This window comes from Scophthalmus maximus, chromosome 6 (genome assembly GCF_022379125.1).
Source record: "Scophthalmus maximus strain ysfricsl-2021 chromosome 6, ASM2237912v1, whole genome shotgun sequence".
In the NCBI taxonomy this organism is placed as follows: Eukaryota; Metazoa; Chordata; class Actinopteri; order Pleuronectiformes; family Scophthalmidae; genus Scophthalmus; species Scophthalmus maximus.
Window position 1 is genome coordinate 8,548,868 of NC_061520.1, and position 22,024 is coordinate 8,570,891.

The 22,024-nt window shown below is 45.7% G+C and overlaps 1 protein-coding gene across 3 annotated transcripts; it reads left to right on the forward strand.

The window, feature by feature from the left end:
- The first annotated feature begins 837 nt into the window (after positions 1 to 837).
- On the forward strand, positions 838 to 17,066 carry inka2 (inka box actin regulator 2). 3 transcript variants are annotated; one of them, XR_004793452.2, is made up of 5 exons: positions 838 to 1,693; positions 2,485 to 2,561; positions 3,486 to 4,198; positions 13,624 to 14,945; positions 15,768 to 17,066. XR_004793452.2 is itself a non-coding variant. In XM_035631236.2 (4 exons), exons 3-4 carry the CDS (start codon positions 4,127 to 4,129, stop codon positions 14,860 to 14,862), a joined length of 1,311 nt encoding a protein of 436 aa, XP_035487129.1. In that variant the 5' UTR covers positions 839 to 1,693; positions 2,485 to 2,561; positions 3,486 to 4,126; the 3' UTR covers positions 14,863 to 17,066. The 3 variants fall into 3 exon arrangements, 2 of the variants coding, with proteins under 2 accessions (XP_035487129.1, XP_035487131.1); XM_035631236.2 differs by having other exon boundaries at positions 839 to 1,693; positions 13,624 to 17,066; XM_035631238.2 differs by lacking the exons at positions 838 to 1,693; positions 2,485 to 2,561; positions 3,486 to 4,198 and adding an exon at positions 12,254 to 12,411 and having other exon boundaries at positions 13,624 to 17,066.
- The last annotated feature ends 4,958 nt before the right edge of the window (positions 17,067 to 22,024 follow it).

Here is a 22,024-nt window from a genome sequence, read left to right on the forward strand (position 1 = left end):
ACCTCAAATGAATACGCTCGCATGTAGAGCCCGACTGTTGGATGATGCCTCATTCACATGAACTTTACAACTAAAGCTCCCAGGTCACACAGGTCAACTTGGGCTGGTGCACATTCACATAACACTTTGCAGTGCAGCCTTTCCTGATTGTTTTCCTACCCGGTGCATCATACTGGTGCATTCAATGGTAGGGAACACACTGCTTTTTTCTTTGCTTGACTCCAAACCTCTGCTTTATAAAAGGGAGGGGATGAACATGGTGGTCTGAGGAGAAAACTTCCCCCAAACAACCAAACCTTGCAACACATTTTAGCATCAGAGCTTGATCTCTTACGTTGTCTTTCTGAGACGGGACAAATCTGCAGCAGTTTCTGTTCACAGCCGAAGCACAGGCAGTGTACGTACAAGTGAATTTCCCCTAGCCAGATGAATAAAGTTGTCTATTCCATTCTATTCTATATACGATGCCAAGGGTTGGACGAACCGAAACCGAGACCCAATCACAACAGATTCCGGTGCTTCATTTTGGTTCCCTGAGCTATTTACGGAAATAGTTGTCCTGGCAACATAACCATCACCACACGTCCATGGTTAGCGTTGCACTGAACTCCAGCGGCAACACACTCCCTCCATGGCTCTGGCAGCATGTAACGTTAGCCCACAGTTAGCTCGTACCCACTCCATCATGAGTCGGCAAGGCAACCAAATGTCCACTGTTTTGCTTTGATGTATGTTTGTATATCCAAGTTAAATATACTTTAAACTGTTAACAGTTAACATGTGAAAAATTCAAGTTGCAATTTGCCTTAGCAAGAACAAAGCGGCTCTTGACATTGACCGTCTTTTCGTGCTTTTTTTTTTAAAGAAAAAGTGTCGGTTCCGGCATCGTTTGGGCTCCGGTACAGTTTTCAAAGTATTGATTTAGCACCAGTATCAGAAAAAAACTCTCACAATACCCAACCCTAGGAGCGCCGCAGGTAGTGGTATCATTACAGGGACGTGGATTCATTTCTTGCCCCAACACAGGAAAACGTCAGGATAAACCAAACAGGTCTCAACACTGAGCGAGTCGGTGAAAGGATTATGACAATTTCTGTCTGCGGCGATTAGTCAGTTCCTGCTGCTGCATGTGCCGCCCCACGCCTCGGCGGCGAGCGATCCGAGGAGACATTTCCTAAATCCGCGGTGCGTTCCCGCCGACAGCTGGGGGGAAGAGGACACATGCACGAGAGGCAGCTGCAGGTCGGGGTTGCGTTCGGGGCGATGTCGTTCCCGATCACGAAGCGGCAACGCAGCGCGCTCACGAGGGGCTGGTTTCAGAAATGGACTTATCACAGAGGCCCTTGTGTCTGTAAACACTTTAGTTCCTGCAGTTGTTTTCATAATGCACACATGAGTAAATCTGTGACGCTGCAGAGACGCTGGAAGACCAGGATGCAAGTCTTCAAAGTCTTATCAGTTCACAGTCTGACACCGAAAAACTCTTGCTCATCTGCAAGTGTGCGTGTGGCTTCATCAACCTTGACGGACGACGTCAGGCCACGACCCCGCAACTGTCGTCAGAGTCAAATGGCCTTTGTCCAGCAGAAACACGGCCACTTCGAACCAGTGAGAGGAGCAGGGACAAAACAGCAGTGACAGAAGTGTCTCGAGTGAAACGAGAGCTGTTTTAACTCTGACGGAGAAGAACAAAGTGAGAAGTTTGATTGAGAAAATTGGTTTTACGGGACTTTTGCAACAGAGCCTCTCGACCACTGATCGATTGATTAATGAATCGATCAACAGATGACCATAACTTTTATACTGAGCAATTGTCTCATTTTCTCATTCTCGATCTCATCTATCGAGCAGAAATATCAAATTCGTTGGTTACAGTTTCTTAAATATGAGGATTTGCTTCATTTCGTATCAGTGTAAACTGAATATATAATTAAACTTTTGGAAACGTCACATTGGTCTCCGGGAAACAGTGACGGGCTTTTTTTCTATTTTACTGATTAAAACAATCCAACAACCAGATAAATTGATTACAAAAAGCTGCCCTTCTTCAGTTCCATGGCTCTACTGAATACAAACATATATCCAAAGCAACCGTACTGTCCATGAAGTCAAATGTTGAAAGTATTGAAATAAAGGTTATGAAACTGCCTCTGTGTTCCTGTAGAAGAAGGACTGGCTCTACACATGACGATAGCTATTAGTGTATTGTATTATTAATCCAGAGCATCTCCCTGAGCATGAAGTCTCAGAGTTTTTAATCCACAGTCAAAATGACACGGAATATAGAAACAGTTATATTACTGTATGAAAGCAGCAGAAACTTTGAATATTTACAAAAAGAGAAAAGAATAAAACACAAGTCGTTCATGAGCTCCTTCTCTCCCTCTCTCTTCAGAAGTTAAAGTTATGCTCTGATGATTTATTAATTTGCTCCGTTTCATTTGTTTTGGAATCTGATACGCTCTCTTTCTCTTTCGCCCTCAGCATCATCCGTCCGCATCCATCTGGGATGAATCACAGACGTCAGGCCTGATATTAAAACCTCCAGACGACAGGAGCAGGTCAGACGGCTCAGAGTTTTTCCCCGACTGTTTGTTTGAGGTTTCCCCTGCTGGGTTGGCGGCGAGGAAGAGTCCTACGATGTCTCTCTATGTGATGCACTACACAGTATGTGAGCCCATGGACTGTACATACACTGTCCGGCCTCCCTGGTCTATTTTAGGGCTGAGTATATTTTAAATGAATTCCATATTAGCATTGATATGATAGTGATGAGGATCCAAAGAAGTATCAACATTTTCTCTCTGCAAACCGTTTTCAAACCTTTTTTCAGAAGCAGACAGAATTTCTCAGACGTTCGTCCGACTGCTGTCTGAACACAAAGAGACAATGAAAAACCTTTGTGTGACCTTTGAGGCCTGATCTGTGATATGGACACAGTTTGTATCTGTTGGCTGTCTCATGGATTCACGTAACCCCGGAGACATGCCACATTAGAAAAGAACCCCCTTTTTTCTTAACGTAAACACCGTGTCACACGGGATCATTTCGAATTTCCAGGCTCATGAAACCCGTTTCCAGATTGCAGCAGATGTTTTATGCACAATCAGAGATGTCAGACCTTCCAGATTATAGCTGCCCTGTTGTATTTGCAAAGCTTCCTTCCGTTGCTACTAAAGTTTGACATCCGGGTCACACAACAAGAGGCCTCAGGTGCTTCCTCTGTGACCTCGCCAGTGAAGGTGGCCCGGAAACACAAGTCACATGTCTTCATTCAGAAACATCCTCCTCAAACTTCCTCCTCCGGTCCGAGTGCCGCTGCAGTTAAAATCCTTCCCTCTATAGTCTGCATGTCATGGAGTGGTGGATTTACTTGGAAAACATGTTTTATGCTCTTTTAAAAAGGCCCTAAACTGTGTGATGTTTCAGCCTCGCTTCAAATGTGTCCCAGACTCTCCTCTCTCTCTCTCTCTCTCTCTCTCTAGATTCCTGGGGAATGTATTAGGAGCTGCGCGGCACAAATCTGCTCTTCCACACAATAAATGATGCATCCAGCGTTTCATCCCGGTTCGAGTGAGGTTCAGTCCCGAGGGGCGCGCTCATTGGAGGAGGCTGGATGGGGCAACGCGAGCGCTCATCACCGTGAATGAGAAAAGAGCAGAGGGGGACACACACACACATTTAAACACACATGGAGCAGGCTGACAGTAGCCAAGCAGCGGCCACTGAGTGACACACACACACACACACACACACGAAAGAACAGTCTCTTGCTGCAGCCACATGAAGAAGGACCTCATCTTTATTTGTTGGAGTTAACACATTTTCGTCATCAGGAGATGTTTTGATCTAATTTGTTTGGTTTTTGCTCCTTTTTTTTTTTTTTTCATTATAGCATTCGCGTCATTACGCGCGCGCGCATTCCTCAGCAGGATTTTGCGCATCTCCAATTGGCAATTGTCTCTCGCCGCTCGCCACGAGAGCGCCGTTTTTCGGACCTTCTGCCCAGGAGAGACCGTCCACCACCACCACCACCACGGACCAGGGATGGTCGGGAGGCGACTGGCCACGCGTTTCATCTGAAATCCTCGTTGTTCCGGAGAGGAAGCAAGAGACGCCGGACAGAATGGAACAGCCGCTCTCCGGACCGGAGAGCAAAAACATGGACGCGTGTCTGAGGCGACTGAAGCTGGAGCTGGTATGTTCATGTTCTACATCCACCTCTGTCGCCGAGATCGACTTTATCGATGTCTGTTTTCAAAGGTGTCAATCTGGCACGTTGATGGACGCGCACTGGGGGGGGGGCGCATGGATTATAAATCATCAAATATGAATTTTCTCACAAATACCATCAAATCGGTCGCAGACAGACTTCTGTATTCCTGACGGTCATATCAAAGCTTTTAGTTTCAGCTCGTATTGATTTATTAGATTTTTTAAATCGCATTCATCTCTTTTGGTTTAAAGCTTTGAGGAGACTCGAGCCATGTGCACGCACAGTATCCTTCTCCTCTGTCTGCGCATCTGGAACAGATGCTTCTTTTTTTTTGAGCTTAAGAGCTTTTCCTCTTCTCTTTAAACTGTTCTGATTCAATCGGATGGTCGCAGCCTCCTAAAAGAAACAGTGCAGTTGATTGATTTGTGGAAGGAGATGTGTTACAGACTGCTGTGAGCTGCCAGAGAGGAAGAGAGTCAAACTGAGCCACAGAGAGTTTCATCACATTATTATGCCCTCAATTAATTTTTCAGTCTCCCTCATTTAATGTGCTCACATCTTCAGACTCCTCTAATAAACACGTCTGTTTGATGTGGCACGTTCAATACTGCCATTTCTTCTTTGAAATGTCAAAACAAAAGCTGCGCGCTGCACCCAAACCACTTGGCAGTGACACATTGTAGACGCAGGTTCAAAGGAGCCTTTGACTGGCACAGTCTTCATTTGGAATCATCTTCAAAGCAGAAACAGATTCCCCCCCCCCCCCCTCCTTTCTGTCCAGCCACTGGCCCAAAGAAAAGCATTGCATGGCTGCGAGGTTTTGCAACATAATCTGCTGTGTGACTTCTTGATTCCCTGCTCCACATTATAGCCTCACGTCCTGTGAAGTGGCACTCGAGATTTCAGGGGAGTAGACGGCGGAGGACGGGGTTTGCGCGTCAAAGCTGCCATATCACAGTTTGGGTAACGCGATAGAAGAAGAAAAAAAGTGTCGAGCCCCAACAGGGGATCAAACAGGGGGGAACGGTGAGCAGATGCCGGTTCAGAAAGCCGAGGCGGCCTCCCCCTGCCCCGGGACCATGTGGGATGCAATCTGTTGTCCAGAAAAACGAAGGGCTGTCTAAAGCCAAGGTTGTCAGTTTTTTCTTTCCACTGTGACTGATTCTCATCCAGTTTGTCACCGGAGAGCTGCAACACACGGATCACAAACATCTAACAGCAGACTTACAGCTGCGAAGGCTGTGAGCCGAGTGGCTCCTCAGTATCACTTGTAACAGTGCTTCAGAGACTGTGAGGTCGTTTTTAAAAAAAGGACCCTACCAGTTGTTGAGCATATTTTGGACCATTCGCATTTGTTAAATGAACCTCAAAACACAGAAAAGCAGTAAGCGAACCCATGCTGTGTTTCCCCACAGTCATCCATTGTGTTCCATTCATTTCTGTTCTATATGAAGATCAGTGAAAATCACTTGAGCTGTGGGATCCACCACAGCTTTGACGAAGACTTATTCAGACTTCAGGTTCGAAACTAATTTCAAGCAGCACAAATAACTTATTAAACTACCATTTCACTTGAGTTCTTTGTTATTCATTCTGACATTTATGTTAATATTAGCCATTTTCTGTAGGGACAGGTTGTTATTTCGTGAACGAGGGACTAATCCAATCCGACCGGTATAATAACTGTCTTCAGAGTTTTCTGAAAGCTGACGGTGTCATATCTTGTCTTGTATTTGGAAAAATGGTGAGCAACTTGATGAAGTGTACACGGTGTTTGGATGAGGAGCTGAAACTGATAAAACACTGGGATTGTCCTTTTTACGTGTTGTAGTGTCTATAGCGTTGTATAAATTTGAGTGTGGCATTCAAAGCCTGCGTAAATGTCATGTAAATTACGACCGTGAACTCAATGCTCCAGCATGGACACTATCAGCTCTAAAAGAAGAAGAGTATGAAAGTGAACACTGTGTGAGGGGTCAGAGGGGGTGTGTGTGTGTGTGTGTGTGTGTGTGTGTGTGTGTGTGTGTGTGTGCGTGCGCAAGGGTGGGGGGGGGGGATCAGTCTGTGTGGTATAGTGTCAGGTCACGCTTGAACATTTGACCCTTGACCTGACGAGATCTGGGGGCTATTTCTCGAACGTGCTGACCACATCCAACTCACCAGTGGCACTAAAACTCAAACCTGACAGATTAGTACTCACGTCAGGAATGTGTCATTGTTTTGTGGGTTTTTTGGTTTGTTTGGTGTGGGTTCTTTTCTTCATTTGTAACTGCGACAGTGAAATATCTTTGAACCCGTGCATGACTCATTATTCATCCAGACGGACAGACGAGGTCCATTCCTGCCCGCTTGTAGTCGGGGGAAACAAACACCGACATGCCTTTGACTCACCTTCTCTAAATGCAGGGTTCACACCTGCCGAACAGCGTCACCCCAGACACGACAGCATAAATCACATGCCTCTGAAATCATCTGCCGCTCATTTCACCTGCATCACACTCCTTCATCCCTTTCACACCCGAGGCAAGTTCGTCTGTCACTTTGGAATTGAACACCAAAGCTGCTAAACATGAGGTCAGGATATCGGAGAAAAAAAACCAAAACCCACTGGTGCCAAACCGAGTGTGTGTGTTTGTGGAAAGTTTGTGAGCCTCAACGTTGAATATTCTTTGTTACCTTTATGGCACGGGATCAGAAAACGGATCGCAACACAAAGCAGCCTGGTGGTTTCGTTTATTCTGTGCCTCCCTCATGGCTCCCGCTCTCCAACCTGCCCTTCCTTCCCCTCGGCTAAAATTGGCCCAACTCTTAGTGGCAGCTGTGGGGTTTAGCGTGGGTGTTTGCGATGGAACCACAAACCTTAAACAAAAGCCTCTCTTTCATAATGGCCCCGTGCACAAACACTGTTACAGTAGATCCCGGGTCACGGAGTGGAAAATGAAATCACTGCCCAATACGACAAAGTGCACATTTATTTTGGGGTTTATTGTTTCTAAAAACAACAGAGTGATTTAAGTCCACTGCTGTAACTGCACACGTGACCCCCCCCGCTGGTCTGATATCAAGTCCTGTCCCTCCTCTCCACTGTTTGCCTTCGCTGGAAGAAAAATATGTGATTTATTTCTCATGGGTGCCGCTCTTCACTGAGCTTTAGCTCTCCGCTGTTGTGGCGTCTTTGGTGCCTTCAAAGCAAGTCCACTACGCACTCTCCTTTTGGCTTTGTTTTGGTCTCCACCGACTCTGGTTGTTAAAGTCGTGCTCGGCTTGGGTCTGGCTGCTTAGAGCACGAGCACGAGCATCGATGAGAAGAGTCCGAGTGAACCAGAACAGTAACACTGTGGGCTATGAAACCAAAACAACGAGCTGAAAGACAACACAATGCTAAGTAGAGAAGAGGGGAACTGCTGGAGGTTGCTCACTACGCGCAAACTCACATTTGATCCACTGCTAATCTAAAAAATATTGAAGAGGGCTTCATATATTCATACCTACTCAACCACATAGACTACAAAATTCTGAAAAACAGCTTAATAATTCCTAATGTAATGCTTTTAAGCTGATGCAGGTACATTCACTCACAATATAACACTGAACTTCTGCTGCACAAAACCCTCATGACCGCTCACAGCAATCAAACACATCTTCTGCAGGAAATGCGTCTGGGATTTGACACTCCCTCTGATGTTTGGCTAAGAAGGAGAAGGATCTGCGAAAATGAACGTCACGCTTGACGTTACAAGAGGAGAACTGCCAAAGAACTTTCACTGCCCACACGCAATGTGCTGACGTCAACTGCTGCTTTATCAAGCATCTGGCTGATGATTATTGCTTCCAGTGAAGATTCACAGCGGGCAGGACGACAGACTGGGTCCCAGACCGTCTCCAAATATCATATCTGGCAGAGACGACGATTATGTGGATCCTAATTATCCAGCGTCTCCCGCGGCAGCATCGTTTTTCACGCTGGCGTAAATGAGCTATGGCAGGAAACAAGCAATTAAACCACCTCCCATCTCTCAAAAGGCCATCGGGGAGTCTTTGGCCGGGCGGCAGGTCAGAGAAACAGTGATAGATCTCTTTCAATTTGGTTTTAAAGGGACAGTTCACGCAATGTTCCATTCCCAATTCCATTTTCTTCCTATTTTATTTTCATGTACGTGTGGAATGTACCGAGATCTTTGTCTTTCTTTCTTTTGTCGGGAGATTTTATAAGGACTGTTCATGATGAGGTCTGGATTATCAAGGGTGACCAGGAGACGGCATTTCTGAAAAAGTTAATTTGAAAATTTATAAACAGCTTCCATTGACTTCAAAATCCTTCCCAATATTCCCTGGAAGAACATCCCCATTGGACTTTTTTTGCTTCTCAATATTAACACCTCAAGTGCAAGAGTTATGTAACAAGCTGGAAAGTCAGGGTGCCGGACGTACTGTACAGTAGGGCTTCGGACTTTAAAGACGAAAAGCCAGAGTTGGTACACCATTCTTAATAGTTTTGGGGGTCTTTTTAAAAATCAGCCAAACTCTAGCCATCAAATCCCAACCAATGGCCTGGAAATGAATGTAGAATGATTCGATTCCACTATAGGAGTGGGGTGCGAAGATGTTTTTTGCTAATTTTTCAGTGAACCAACCCTTTAAATCCAGTCCCTTTGTGAAGATCCATAATATGCTGTGGTTAGAAATGGACAGACAACCTATTGAACAATAAGTGCAGAATTATGTCGACACTACACCATAATGTCTGCACTTTCTTTTGTCGATCATTATTCACACTTGTTCCGCGCTCGAACGTGACCCCGAGGACGTTTCGGACCAAACGGAGACGCCATGTAAGCTCTTCCATCAAAGAGGCATTCATCGCTGTGTGCACACACAGTAATTCATTTCTATCAGTGAACGCTGTACAGCTTTATTGCCCTCTTCATCGTGACCCCCGGGGTCGTCCACGGCGGTCTGTGGCGTGTCCAGCAGTTGAGTCACAGAGAACCTCTCTGTGTCCCCCGGACAGAGACCCCCATTCCTCTCCTTGACCCACACAGCCCACCATTCATTTTTAATTAGGGGTGGAGGTGGAGGGAGGGTGGAGAACACCATAGCTGCTGCTGCGGCTGCTGCCGCTGGCCTGATAACCTTGGCCTCACTGTTTCCTCCCCCTCCAGCAAACAACAACAACAACAACAACAGTGAATAACCAGTATTTATATCGCTAGAACAGAGCAGCTTGATTTTTGTTTTTGCATTTTATTTTCCACCTAATAAACCAGCCAACGTGTGAGAGAGTGAGAGACAGAGAGAGCACAACATGCGCTCACACACTGACTTCACTGAAGCGAGGCGGGTCTGGGCATGTGTGTGGATTTGCACAGTGTGTTTGCACAGTGGATTTGTTTTACCCTCCATAAGTGAAGGAGGTATAATATCAACACACAGAGAGGTGGATCTTAACAGACAGCAGAGGAGCAGCGTTGATTTACTTATGCTTTGTTGTATTTTAATTCACTTTGCATGCACATTGAATGTGCTCTGGATGCATCTTTCACAGAAGATGGATCTTGACCATGAGGCTATAAAGAATCAACAATCAATTTTTTATTTTTTTTTGGAAAATCACAATGGCCAGAACTTTTTAATGAGCCTCCATTCAGCATTAAGTCAAGACGGCCAGCCATTGTTCTTGAACTTTGAAGCGTTCAGCCCTTAATTGGCAATTATGTCTGGTCGGCTGGCACCACGGCCGCCAGAGGAAGAGGATGAGGAAGAAGAAGAAGTGAAGGGGGAGAATCTGATCGTGCATTCCAAGAGATTTTCAATTTGTTTGCTTTAAAAAAAAAAAGCTCATCTTTTTATAGAAAGTGGATATAGGACTAAATGGCTGAAAAAATTGGAAGCTTTGGTTCAAAAGCAAGAAAATTTTGCCAAACTTCACAAGACTCGGTTAATGACGCCAATGTTTCTGGGCAGTACAGTTTTCCCCTGCAGCCCCAATTTCACCCCCAGTTCTCTTATTAAATCAGATTACACACTTTTTCCTCTCATCTCCTCTTCTTCTGGTTAAGACCCTTGGTGCCTTGTGCGGGTGCTGTCTGTTCCGCGTCCTTGTCCTAATGAGGCCCTCAGCTGGTTCACACATTGTGAAAGTGAGACATCTCAGGATGAACAACATCTGTGTCTAAACTAGAAACTGCTGCTTTGTTTTAAAGGCAGATTGAGCATCCTGGGCAGGAGGCAGAGTGAAGGTTGTTAAAGCCGACATATTTAGGCCACAAAGTCCAGCCTTGAAATGGCAGAGCCTCGAGTCAGTTGGCATAGTAAAGGTGCAATAATAGGGTTTGAGTTTACTCAGTTCCCTGAGGGCGCAATATGAATTATTAATGCTTGCTTTGAATAGAAATGCCGGTAAACAACTCAGTGTGTTTTGAATAACCCGGGGAGGCGCCTGGGTTTTGGGGGTAATGGAAAAGTTGCATGCGAGTGCTGAATTAGTGTGTTTTCGGTGAGCGTGTGCAAACAGGTGCGGTCTTTTAAAGACGGCACGAAAAATGGCCGGCTTTGGAGATAATATTTCAAACAAAAAAATCAAATGCGTATAAACGGTGCAGATTTCAGCAGCAGCTCAGAGTGCGGTAATCCCTCAGCTGATCCCTGCAACAAACTCTCCCGAAAGCCGCGTATCAGCCTCTGAGGACGTGACAACAATGCATAACTCCACGCGTCGTCTTGGCTTCGGACTTGTTGACCTTTCATGTGCGGGACACAAAACCGTAATCGTGCACCCGCTCTTTTCCCAGCGTCTCCCAGGGCACGGGCAATTACAGCTAGTGAAGTCAGCCATACGTGGAAGGCCAAAAGACAAGAGACAACCTGATTGTGCTAATTACACGTACCGTCTCCGCCCAATTTAGCAAGCCAACAGGAAGCTTTTGTTCCGAGCATGTGCATTGATAGGTTTATTATCTAATCTCCCCTGCGCCTGCTCAGCTTTATGATACTAGTGTTTTAACTCAGAGGTTTACTGTTAATGGTGCAGGGTATTGGAGAAGTGTCTAGGTACTGTACAGACCATGTGAAATGACCCTGGAGTATAGAATACTGAAAAAATTTACCAATATTATCATCAAATATGTAAATGATCAATTAGTTGGTCTTTCTGTTGGTCCAAAAAGTATTTTTATAGACATCACCATTGGTGAGGAGAAATTGTGATTTTTTTATTTTATTTTTATAAATCATATGCTAAAATAAATAATTATAAATAGATTTTTAAAAATCTACAGAAATAGAATGTTTTCATTTTGGCCCCAGTGCATATATATTTATAATGTTTTGCAAAGTAAAATGGCATTGATTTATTTGACATATTATAGATATTATAGTGTAAAGAGACTGACCTCTGACTCTGGATGATTTACCATTTGACTATAAAGGTCAGTGTGTTAAACATATTGGGCGGATAACAGGTTCATATTGTCGACTTTTTTGAGTTTTTAGATTCTATGGCGGTTTCCTCATGGAGTTTTATTGAAATATGTAGTCAGAGGAGTTTTTAAATTTTTTTTTTATTACATTTGTCTATTTCCCAGAAACCCCAACACATTCTCTGACAACCCCGACTTCTCTCACGGTGCTTATTGGACTCTTTGTTTATGATGCCGTCCTGCCAGTTGTCCTGCACAGATACTTTTCCCACCCGGGGGGCAACACAATCACTGCTCCCCCAAGATTAAGTATCACCGCCTGGTGTTACACCTAACCCCCTGTGTTCTTATGGTGTCATCCATAATTGAATCCATCAACAGTTTTCTCTGCGACATCTAAACATATGGTGAGGGATCCCCCTCCTCCTCCTCCTCCTCCTCCTCCTCCTCCCTCCATCCCTACTCATCCGGCTGACTCTCACCACCCCTCTCACTATCTCCCCTCTCATTGTTCGGTCCCTTTCCGCCTGAGTAAACGCCCCCCACCGCCCCTCACCCCCCTTCCCGCCGCCATTTGGGGATTATGGTCTAGACGGGCTGCGCTGATTGGCTGTCACGCCCAGCGGTGTCCCCTCATTGGAGAGGGATACATATAGGGGCAGTCAGACAGATCCGTTTGAAAGGTGAGAGACAGTGACAAGCTGGCAGAGGTGCACACCGACAACAACAGAGACAGACAGGAAGATCTAAACCTCCGGCTCTGTGAGTTAATAGAAGGTAAGGTGTGCGGGTTTATTTATAGTAATTCAATATTTCTTTTATTTAAAAGAAAAAAAGAAGCTGCGAACCATCTTGGTCTTCTTAACAGTTGATAGACGTTTCTTTTTTCATTTTAACATCAACTCTAAACAGCAGCCCATTTTATTTGCACTGAATGGATTCATGTTTACTTATTAGTGTCGTACTGTGAACGATGTTGACTTACAGCTGGATTTAACTGGAAAAGACCTTGTTGTCTGCTGTAGTCTGCTTTGCAAATTTCTCACCGACATTTTCCAACACACTGGCACTGTTGTTTTTAATTTCTGACATGCCTTCTCTCATCTTCTGTGGAAAGATGAGGGAAAACGGGGGGTGGGTAGGACTCCCAGCAGATTTACTCGTCAGTCATTTGCTCCCTTTACCAAGGTGCATGCTCTTGAATGGTTGAAGATAAACCTGTTGTATCGAGAGATCAGAGTCAAAGTCTGGGTCACGACGTGCTATGATTCAGGCCTGCGAGTTATAGGTCAGGATGTTGCCTCTGGGCTTTCCGTCTGCCTTCAGGGGAAGACGGTTAGTCAGGTCACATGACACAGGCTCTTAAACAGATGAGAGCGGAGGAGGAGGAGGAGGAGGAAGATAAAAGCAGAGGGTATGATTACTGCTGCACAGAGGGAAGTAAGAGTGAAGACAAAAAGCTTGGAGGAGAAAGCAAATATGAGAGAATACAAAAGGAAGGATATAAAAAAAAAAAAAGGAAAATAGACTTAATAAAAGAGCAAGGGAAAAAAAAGCAGCAAGCCAGTCTGTTTTGCAGCTGTCATGGGTTGGATCCGCTCTCATACGCAGGCCATATGGGACCCCGGCCTGTCATCCAAAACTAGGTCACATGACCCATAATTAAACAAGGTGTGCAGCCAGAAACACACAAGTGAAGATTCAAAGCTGCACAGAGACTAAATCCATTTCTGTCCATCACTGTGTTTATACACAGTATTATATTCATAACATGTATTTAATGCTTCTGATGCTGTCAGTTGTTGGTGTGTATTTGAATTTGGATAAATGATGAACAAGAGAGGGGACGAATCTTTGACGGATGAGGCTGCTGCAGGAGACACGAGTGAACTGGTGGCTCTACAAGGTCTTTTTTTTGCGAAGCCGAACTGGACGTTTGCTGATTTCTGTCTCTCATACCTCTGTGTTTTTCCCTCTGTCTCCCTGCAGCTGTCTATGAAAGAAGCCGGGGATGGCCTCCACGCTCAGATGAATTCAATGATGGGAGCCCTCCAGGAACTCAAGCTCCTCCAAGTTCAGACGGCTCTAGACAACCTTGACATAGCAGGTCGTCCCATTAATCGAGGGATGCCGAATCCGGCTCCACCGGCTCCACCCAACGCATCAGCTGCGGCGACTTCAGAAAAAGACCCCGGGCCCGGCTTTGGCCAAACGCCGTCAGAGGACCCCAGCCCAAGTTCAATGCCGAGCCCAAGGCCGTCTTTGGAGAGCAGAAACACCTTCAGCCGAGATGGCAACAGCACATCTCGAAACAGAAGCAGCATGGGGACCTCGTCTTCATCAGCATCCAGTCTGCAAAGTGAGGGTGAAGGAAACTCAAGAAGTTCAAGAAATGAAAATGACTCTGAGTCGATACCCAGACGATGGTCGGGATACACTGCCCCCCAGGTGGACTTCTACGGACCAACGGTGGGAAACCCTCCGCCAGAGTCATGCCCTCAACCACAGGCTTGTGCTCGTGCTCATGCTCGGGCAGTGGACCTGCCTGGCATCCTGTACAGCCTCTCCAGGGAGGGCCCCTCACTGGACAGCGAATACTCCCAGGACAGCACAGACGACGCCAGCGACTGGACCTCTTCGCTCATGAGCCGCAGCCGCAACCGTCAGCCCTTGGTGCTGGGCGACAACGTCTTCGCCGACCTGGTGGGTAACTGGCTGGACCTGCCCGAGGTGGAGAGGGAGGAGGTGGAAGAAGAGGAGACGAGGAGGAGGAGAGAGGAGAGGACCGCAGACGGCGGCGCAGACAGACCGGACACCCCAGCTCACCCTCTCCGCCTCAGCCGCTCGCAGGAGATCTGCAGGAAGTTCTCGCTGACCACGAACATCTTCAAGAAGTTCCTGCGCAGCGTTCGGCCCGACCGGGACAAGCTGCTCAAGGAGCGGCCCGGCTGGATGGCTCCCGAGCTGCCCGAGGACGACCTCTTCAAAAGGCCCAAAAAACTGGTTCCCAAGAGTGCAAAGGGCAGCTTCTACCTGCCGTTCTGGGCAAACGGACAGCAGGGCAAAGGGAGGCCTTGTCCACATCTAGGTGAAGCAGAGGGGAACCACCCGCACCGCCACTTTTGCCAGCAGCCATATGCAGGGATTTATTTAGACAGGAGACAGCCAGAGACCGGTCTGGAGAAAATGCAGCCCTTGTTTGACTACAACACAGCTGTGTGGGTCTGACAGCGAGTCTCGGGCCAACGGACCGCCAGTGGTGCCAGACTGAGTGAGCGACAGGTGCCGGGGAACTTTGGCTGAGAGAACGAGTGAGTGAACAAATGACCGAATGAAAGAATGAGCGAACAAACCGAGAGTCTCGTAACGCAGTTATCTTCCAAAACTGAACTGACGAACTTCACACCCACAAAGTGATTCTCCTGCGATTGAGAGATTATCAGGGCCACATTCTGTCTGACAATCCTAAAACCTCGACCTCGTGTGCTGTGCATGTCTGGCCATGTGAGTGTGAGCTGTCTGAAACAGAGTGATAGACAGAGAGACTTTTCTGAGGATTTATGCAAGTTTTGTATTATTAAAGGCTTTTTTCACGCGTGCATGCATGTATGACTGGGTCCCACAAGTCGGTACTAAGAAAAAGGACATCTTTCTCAGAATGTCGTCATCATTACAGTTCGTTATTTAAAAAAAAAAAATCCATCCACAGACCTTTTCACTTCTGTGCTACAGGACATACACCCCATATCTCATGTCTCTGCATCCATGAATAGAAACTCCAACTGTTGTATTGCATGGTTACCGTTTTTATAAGCGATGCTACAAACAGCTGTTACTGAACGCACTGCCACTGAACACGATCATAAGCTCCCTTTTGTTTCCGATGCCTCGGAAACTCCAGTTAAACCGAAGTCGTTGGTGTCATTCACTTTGCTCAGGGAACAATTGCAACACAGGAGGAAACTATGGGACACTGCCACATTTATATACAGTTTTAGAGGAATCTTGCTTCGTCTTATCTAACCTAGTCGGACATAACAGCAGCACAGTGCACGCCTCGTCCAAAGATTGCATATTAAACTTTGAGATTTGTCGCCCGTGATCAGCAATGTTGTGCTTGCTGTCATTTTTAGGAACGCTCATCTTTCGAGTCCACTGTCGGTGCACATTGTTGTGCAGAGAGAGGAGGGGTGAAGATGGCGCAGCCGAACACGGGTGCTGGCTGACTGCCATCTGGTACGCGGACGTTACGTAAAGCCTGTTCACCAGGGGCTAGAAGAAAACGCGAAACGGCCGACAGTTAATCCCGAGGCTTTGTAGATGGGATGACTGTGTTACATACTGTATATACAAAGGTGAACACACTTCAGGGCCGTGAACAGTTGAGGGCGGAGGATAAGGTCCGTAATCTCCCTCAGAGAATAAATGTACAGGACCATTGTACATATTTGCCATGAAGCAACCCGCAGCAATACCAGGCATTTTCTGCAATATCTGATCGCATGGTTTTCATTGCTCTGCACAGATAAATGTGTGTATCCAAGTAACACTACAGTTCTTACCAGTATATGTAAACAAAGCCAACACACTTTGTACTCACAAACACAAAAACTGATGGGTTAATCTCACACCTACAGAATCAGTGATGTATCATATCAGTGTTTTTAATTTCAAGCAGTATCACAGCAGTTTAAAAACAAACTACAGCTTCTTTCAGCAGTTCCTATAAATATCAGGATCCCCTCAGGATTACAGACGACACTGCCCGCTCTCTCTCCCAAAACACTCTGTTTTTATTGAGGACCACTGTTATGCAAGGACAATCTGACACTCTTAACTTATTGTAATTTTTAAAAAATGGTTCACTCTAGTTTAAAATGTGACACCAGACCAATCAACTGAGCCAGCAGGGATTAGGCCTCGGGTCTTTTCAGTGTCTTGGCCAGTCGATTCCATATGGTGTCGTCTAAGTATTCAGGTCAATACATACCACACTTTCAGAGGGTCCAACACACACACACACACACACACACACACACACACACACACACACACACACACACACACACACACACACACACACACACACACACACACACACACACACACACACACACACACACACACACACACACACACACACACACACACACACACACACACACACACACACACACACACACACACGGTTTCTGCTGAGACGATTGTGCTATGAGGCATGGTCTGAGATTACACAGTAATATGTGTATGTAAATGCAATTTTTTTTTTATTTCTTCCTATTTACAGTCGTCCAAGTGTAATTTTCAGTACTGATGTTGATATTTTTCATCAGGGTTCTGCGAACCTTCAGTAGTGATTCTGTGTCGTGTGCACTGTAAAACTGTCAGACTGACTCTTTGTAAATTAAATCGTTTTTCAGAAAGAAATGTCACTCTTTGTCTTACTTCAGTTATTTGTTGTTGTTGTTTTGCATCGGATGGCGTATGTTCTTGTCTGGATCTGAAACTTTCCATCAAGCCAATGGAAAGTGGTATCCAGATTAAAAGTGGCTGGCAAATATGGGTAAGGGTTACAAAAGTATGTGACAAATCATAGCAACACATCCATTTGTTGCCCAGTGCAGTTTACAGTCACATGACAAAGCTCGTCGCAAGTGTGAGACGGAAAAAAAAAATCAAAATTTTGCAACACCACATGGAGTTTCCCCAAAAGAATTTAAAAAATGAAATTGATGTTTCTTCAGTACACCAGTTGATTTGTAAGTCAGCATAGAAAAATGAATATTTTCCAGACATAAAAAGAAAAATAACAGAGCCAACATCATCAAGCTTTTGCTTCCAGCTCGCAGCTCTTAGTGTGATTTGTTTCTGCTCTGCGTGCTCACCAAAGTAAAGTGCTGCTGCCTGACTGACTGACTGACTGATGGGTTCACTCCGGGCCTGTGCATAAACTGTGCACCGGATTGATTCTAAATCTGCACCGCAACTCCATCAGTGTCTTCAATAAATAAACAACAACAAAAAAAAGCATGAACTCTGCAGCTCGGCAGTTCGTCGCAGCCACTTCGTGACACTCGATCCCCGAGATGCTGTTTACGAGACACGCATCAGACCACATCAATCAGTTCATCCTTCTGGCCCCCGAGCACTTTGTCCAAGAGAAGAAAGTAATGCCTACCGCTCTGTGGAAATAACTCCAGAACCATATTCTGTGAAGCCGAAACAATTATTCTAATATTAAATTCGTCAGACAACAACAGTTGACACCTGTTTCATAATCAAAATAAATCAAATCAATAAACATGGTTCTGGGTTTTGACTGTTGAGTTGATAAAGGGTCATTTCAAGATGTCGTCTTGATCATTAGATGAAGCCCAAGACTTTTTGTTCGGTATGAATTGACTTGAATGACACTCGGTTAAAGAGATGGATGAATGAATTACCTTAGAGATGATTTTCTAACAAAGCCTTCCCTGTTTGTAGGGTTTGCAGAGGGAAGTGTTAGTGTTACATCGCTCTAATGAACGTGCTTTTCTAACTCACACTCAGACATTCAACAAGTAATAAAACAGAAACAGAAAATAAGTCATTTATCAAGAGTCATGGCTTGTTCCAACTTCTCTAAAGGGAATTGCTGTTTTCATACTGTAATAAATTGAATTTTTCTGTATGGATTGTAGACTGATTATTGGGGGGAGGGGAGTAGATGACATTAAAGACTCAGGAAAATGATGGTTGGCACTTTTACTATGTCTGATATTATATTCAATAATTCAAAAGAAAAACAGGTTAATTAATACTTTTTAAAAATGTACATTATTAAATAATTCAAGAGGGAAAGGCCACCGCTTGGATGTTGACGCGTCTTCGCCTGAAGCCGACAACAGTTCACAGTAACACACAAGTTGACGAGCTGCCAAATGCGTTTTAATCAATGATCTTGTATCATAACTTTACATAACACTGTACAACAGGTCCGTGCGGATCCCAGATTAAACAAAGGGTGAGCTAAGAATAATCGGTGTGTGTGTGTGTGTGTGTGTGTGTGTGTGTATGTGTGTGTATGTGTGTGTGTGTGTGTGTACTGTACTAATAGTGTGAATAGACAATAGAGTGAGGGCATTTGAACTCCGAAGAGCTGGTTGAGGGTTAAGACTTGGTTTTCAAGGTTAGAATAATGATTTAGTTTTGTAAGTGAAAGATTTCTCAATGAAACCCCTCAGCCTAAGGGCCTAGAGAGTTAAGATACAAGTATGTGTGTGTGCATGTGCATGAAAGAGAGAGAGAGAGAGCGGTGTAACAGCTGCAACTGTAGTCCCTTCCCTTCTAGCTTAGTTTCCCTTGGGATCCCAACAGCGGACGCTGACTGTCTGACCACCACCACCTCCTCCTCCTCCTCCCTCTCCTCCCTCCCTCCCTCCCTCCTCTCCAGTCCCAGTCCGTCAGCTGTCGCTCTCTCACAGCCTCACAACGACCACTCCCGCCCCGAATCTGGGGCACGCGATGGCCGAGCGCAGCACCACCACAACCTGGTACAACTTTACAGGTCAGAGTGAGCAGAGCTTCGAGTCACGGCGGGACTGAACACACAGACCAGGCCCTGGTACCATTCAGCAGTCGACTGTGACTCACAGACACAGTGATGGGCATTTAATGTGATGATCATATGTAAAAAAAAGCGATAATTTTATGAGTGAGTGGAGGCGCAGAGGGAAAAGGGACGCCTATGAAGTGCAATGAGCACGCATTTGTTGGTGTGTGTGTGTGTGTGTGTGTGTGTGTGTGTGTGTGTGTGTGTGTGTGTGTGTGTGTGTGTGTGTGTGTGTGTGTGTGTGTGTGTGTGTGTGTGTGTGTGTGTGCGTGTCTGTTTCTGTGACCCCTGTGGGTCCAACTGTGGGCTAATTTCCTCCTAAGCGCTCATCTTTCAATAAGGCCTCAGCTGTGCGGCCTCGCAGCTCTACCTTGGCCCTCGGGAATGCGCTCGCGTTTCACTTTTTATAATCGTCAGCAACCAAAATTCCAGAGTCGTCGCTCAGCGCGGCTTTCCTGCAAAGAAGTTCCCACAAGAAACACGAGACGACGTCTCCTTCGTATACACACACACACACACTCTCACACATGCCGAAAGCTATGGCACAACCAGGGGTCATTTGCACGAGCACACAAACACCCCCACTTTTGGAAATGAAAGGCCACACATTCACCGCTTTGCCACAAAGCGGAGCCAGATTTTGGCGGGGAGATAAATGCACGAGTTAAATCTAGGGCAAATTATTCGGGATTTAACATCTGGCCGCTCTGCGGTGCAACGAGATAAGTCTCACACTCTCTTGTTCCGCTAATGCATGCAAAGTGGAACTTCACAGGCACGGAGCGATGCTGCATTAAACATCATTAACCCGGGCTTGTGATGAGGTGAGAGTGGCGCAGCATCACACACAGGGACCCGTCGAAAGGCTCAGTGCGCACCATGTTCTCTGTGTTGATAAACTTCGGCTCATTCTTCTTCTTTCACATCTTTGTCATATTCTCCACGGAGGTGTGGAAAATGATCGCAGGCATTTTCTGAGCATCCTTTCAAGAATTGACCCACGGCAATAGTGTAGTTGCAGCTCTATTCACTAGCTTTTCTTTCAGTCATTAATTTGGAAAGAGAATGTAGTAAAATGAGAACACTGAAAGACATTTTGTGGATAACACTGCATTCTTGCACAGCCCCAATTTCTTTTGAACCATTTTGACTAACATTTCAGACCTGAACTCTGGGGAATGTCTGGAAAAAGCTGAGTCTGGGATATTATCCGGAGTTTGTCGTTCACATTATGAACATCGCAACAGGATATTGTCCCGGTCAGACACGTTCACGACAGCAGGAACATTTCCACAACCTTCAGTCGAGCAGTGGCACGTGGGGAGAGCACCCACGCGATGTAATCTCACACGGGCTCACTCGGACATTTTTTTTTTTAACCAGGAGGCCAGGCAGGAAAAGTTCAGTGAAATGTCTGGAGCAACATTGCGTTCTCTCATACAGCCCCTCCAGAAAAGTTAAGGGAAATGTCCAGACTTGGTGCGTGTTCTGACAGCAGCTATAGGCAGTGCTGTAAGTACAGTAGACCTACAGTGTGTCCTTCTGCCTCTTGGGCACAAAAGACTGACCCTCACTAATAAAGTGCACCGAGTCTGTTCTCTCGTGTGTTCTGCATCAGAGGGAAATGTTTCTGAACGTGGGACTCACGTTAAAAATCGGATGTTTCGACGGCACCTATGTCTCTTCCTCTCTTTTTTTCCCCGCATCCTCTTTTCTTTTTGTCCGGCCTGCAACGTGAAGCTCCCGGCAGACCACCCTCACCACGATGGATGTCTCTGCGTGCTCCGACAGTTGAACCTAATACACGAGGAATGTTTGCACACTTTGATCCCCGTCCCGTCCCCCGTCCCGCCTGCCGGCCTTTTGTGAATCTGAGGAATCCAGCGTGTATTTGTACGAATGCAGCGTGATGTTGCTCTAGAGTCTAGAGTCTCGCCTCCTGACCGCGGAGGCCGACAGCTCTGGGGCCGTTCGACAGTGTTGTTTCAGGGCTGTCGACTCTCTGACTCCTGCTGCGACCGGCCCGTAATCTCACCGCGGGGGTGAAATCAGAAACAGCGATGGTTTGATCCTGGTGCCGAACACGCAGTGATTTGTTCTGGCGCGGAAACCGCTGATCTTGTAACAATGTGTTGACGACGAATTTCCTCTGTGACGACAGGCTGCTTTTCTTTGTTTTATACCATATTTGTATTGTTTTTCTGAAGTTTGTCACCATGTCCAATGAATAAGTTCTTCAGTGGTAAAATACCGCAGCTGGAATGACAAAAAAAAAGTAGTCTGGAATTTCTTCTTAATCATTGAAAATTTCACCAATTTTGACCTCAAGGACTTGTTACGATTTTCTTTGACTTTCACGATAGTAAATCCAACATACTTGGGTTTTGGACAGTTGTTGGTTGCCTGCAAATATTTAAAGCAGGCAAGTTTTTTTTTGTTTTACAAATTCATGAATTAAATAGAAAATAATAAATCAGGAAGTGAATCAATGACGAAATGTTCAGTTGCAGCCTGAGCTACCAACTAATTTTAAATTAGCAACAGTAAGAATGTGGGAAAAGACGGAGACTAATTGCTTTCGGTTTTCTCGGCTAGCAGCAGTGTGGAGCCTGCCGTCTCCCCCACTGACACCATCACAACATATCATTAAATGCTGTTTCCACTCAGCTTTCCCAGCAGTGATTCAGGCAGCAGCCTCAGATCCGAGAGCCCGCAGAGCGACAGCGTGAAGCCAATACGTCCATCACGAGCGTGATATTGATCGTCATCAATAAAACAGGAGCCGGTGAACTCGGATCA

Excerpts from the sequence above, each read along its gene's own strand:
- inka2 (XM_035631236.2), top strand. The coding sequence starts at position 4,127 with ATGGAACAGCCGCTCTCCGGACCGGAGAGCAAAAACATGGACGCGTGT. Across the intron at positions 4,199-13,623 it reads GGCGACTGAAGCTGGAGCTG|CTGTCTATGAAAGAAGCCGG; the intron begins GTATGTTCATGT and ends GTCTCCCTGCAG.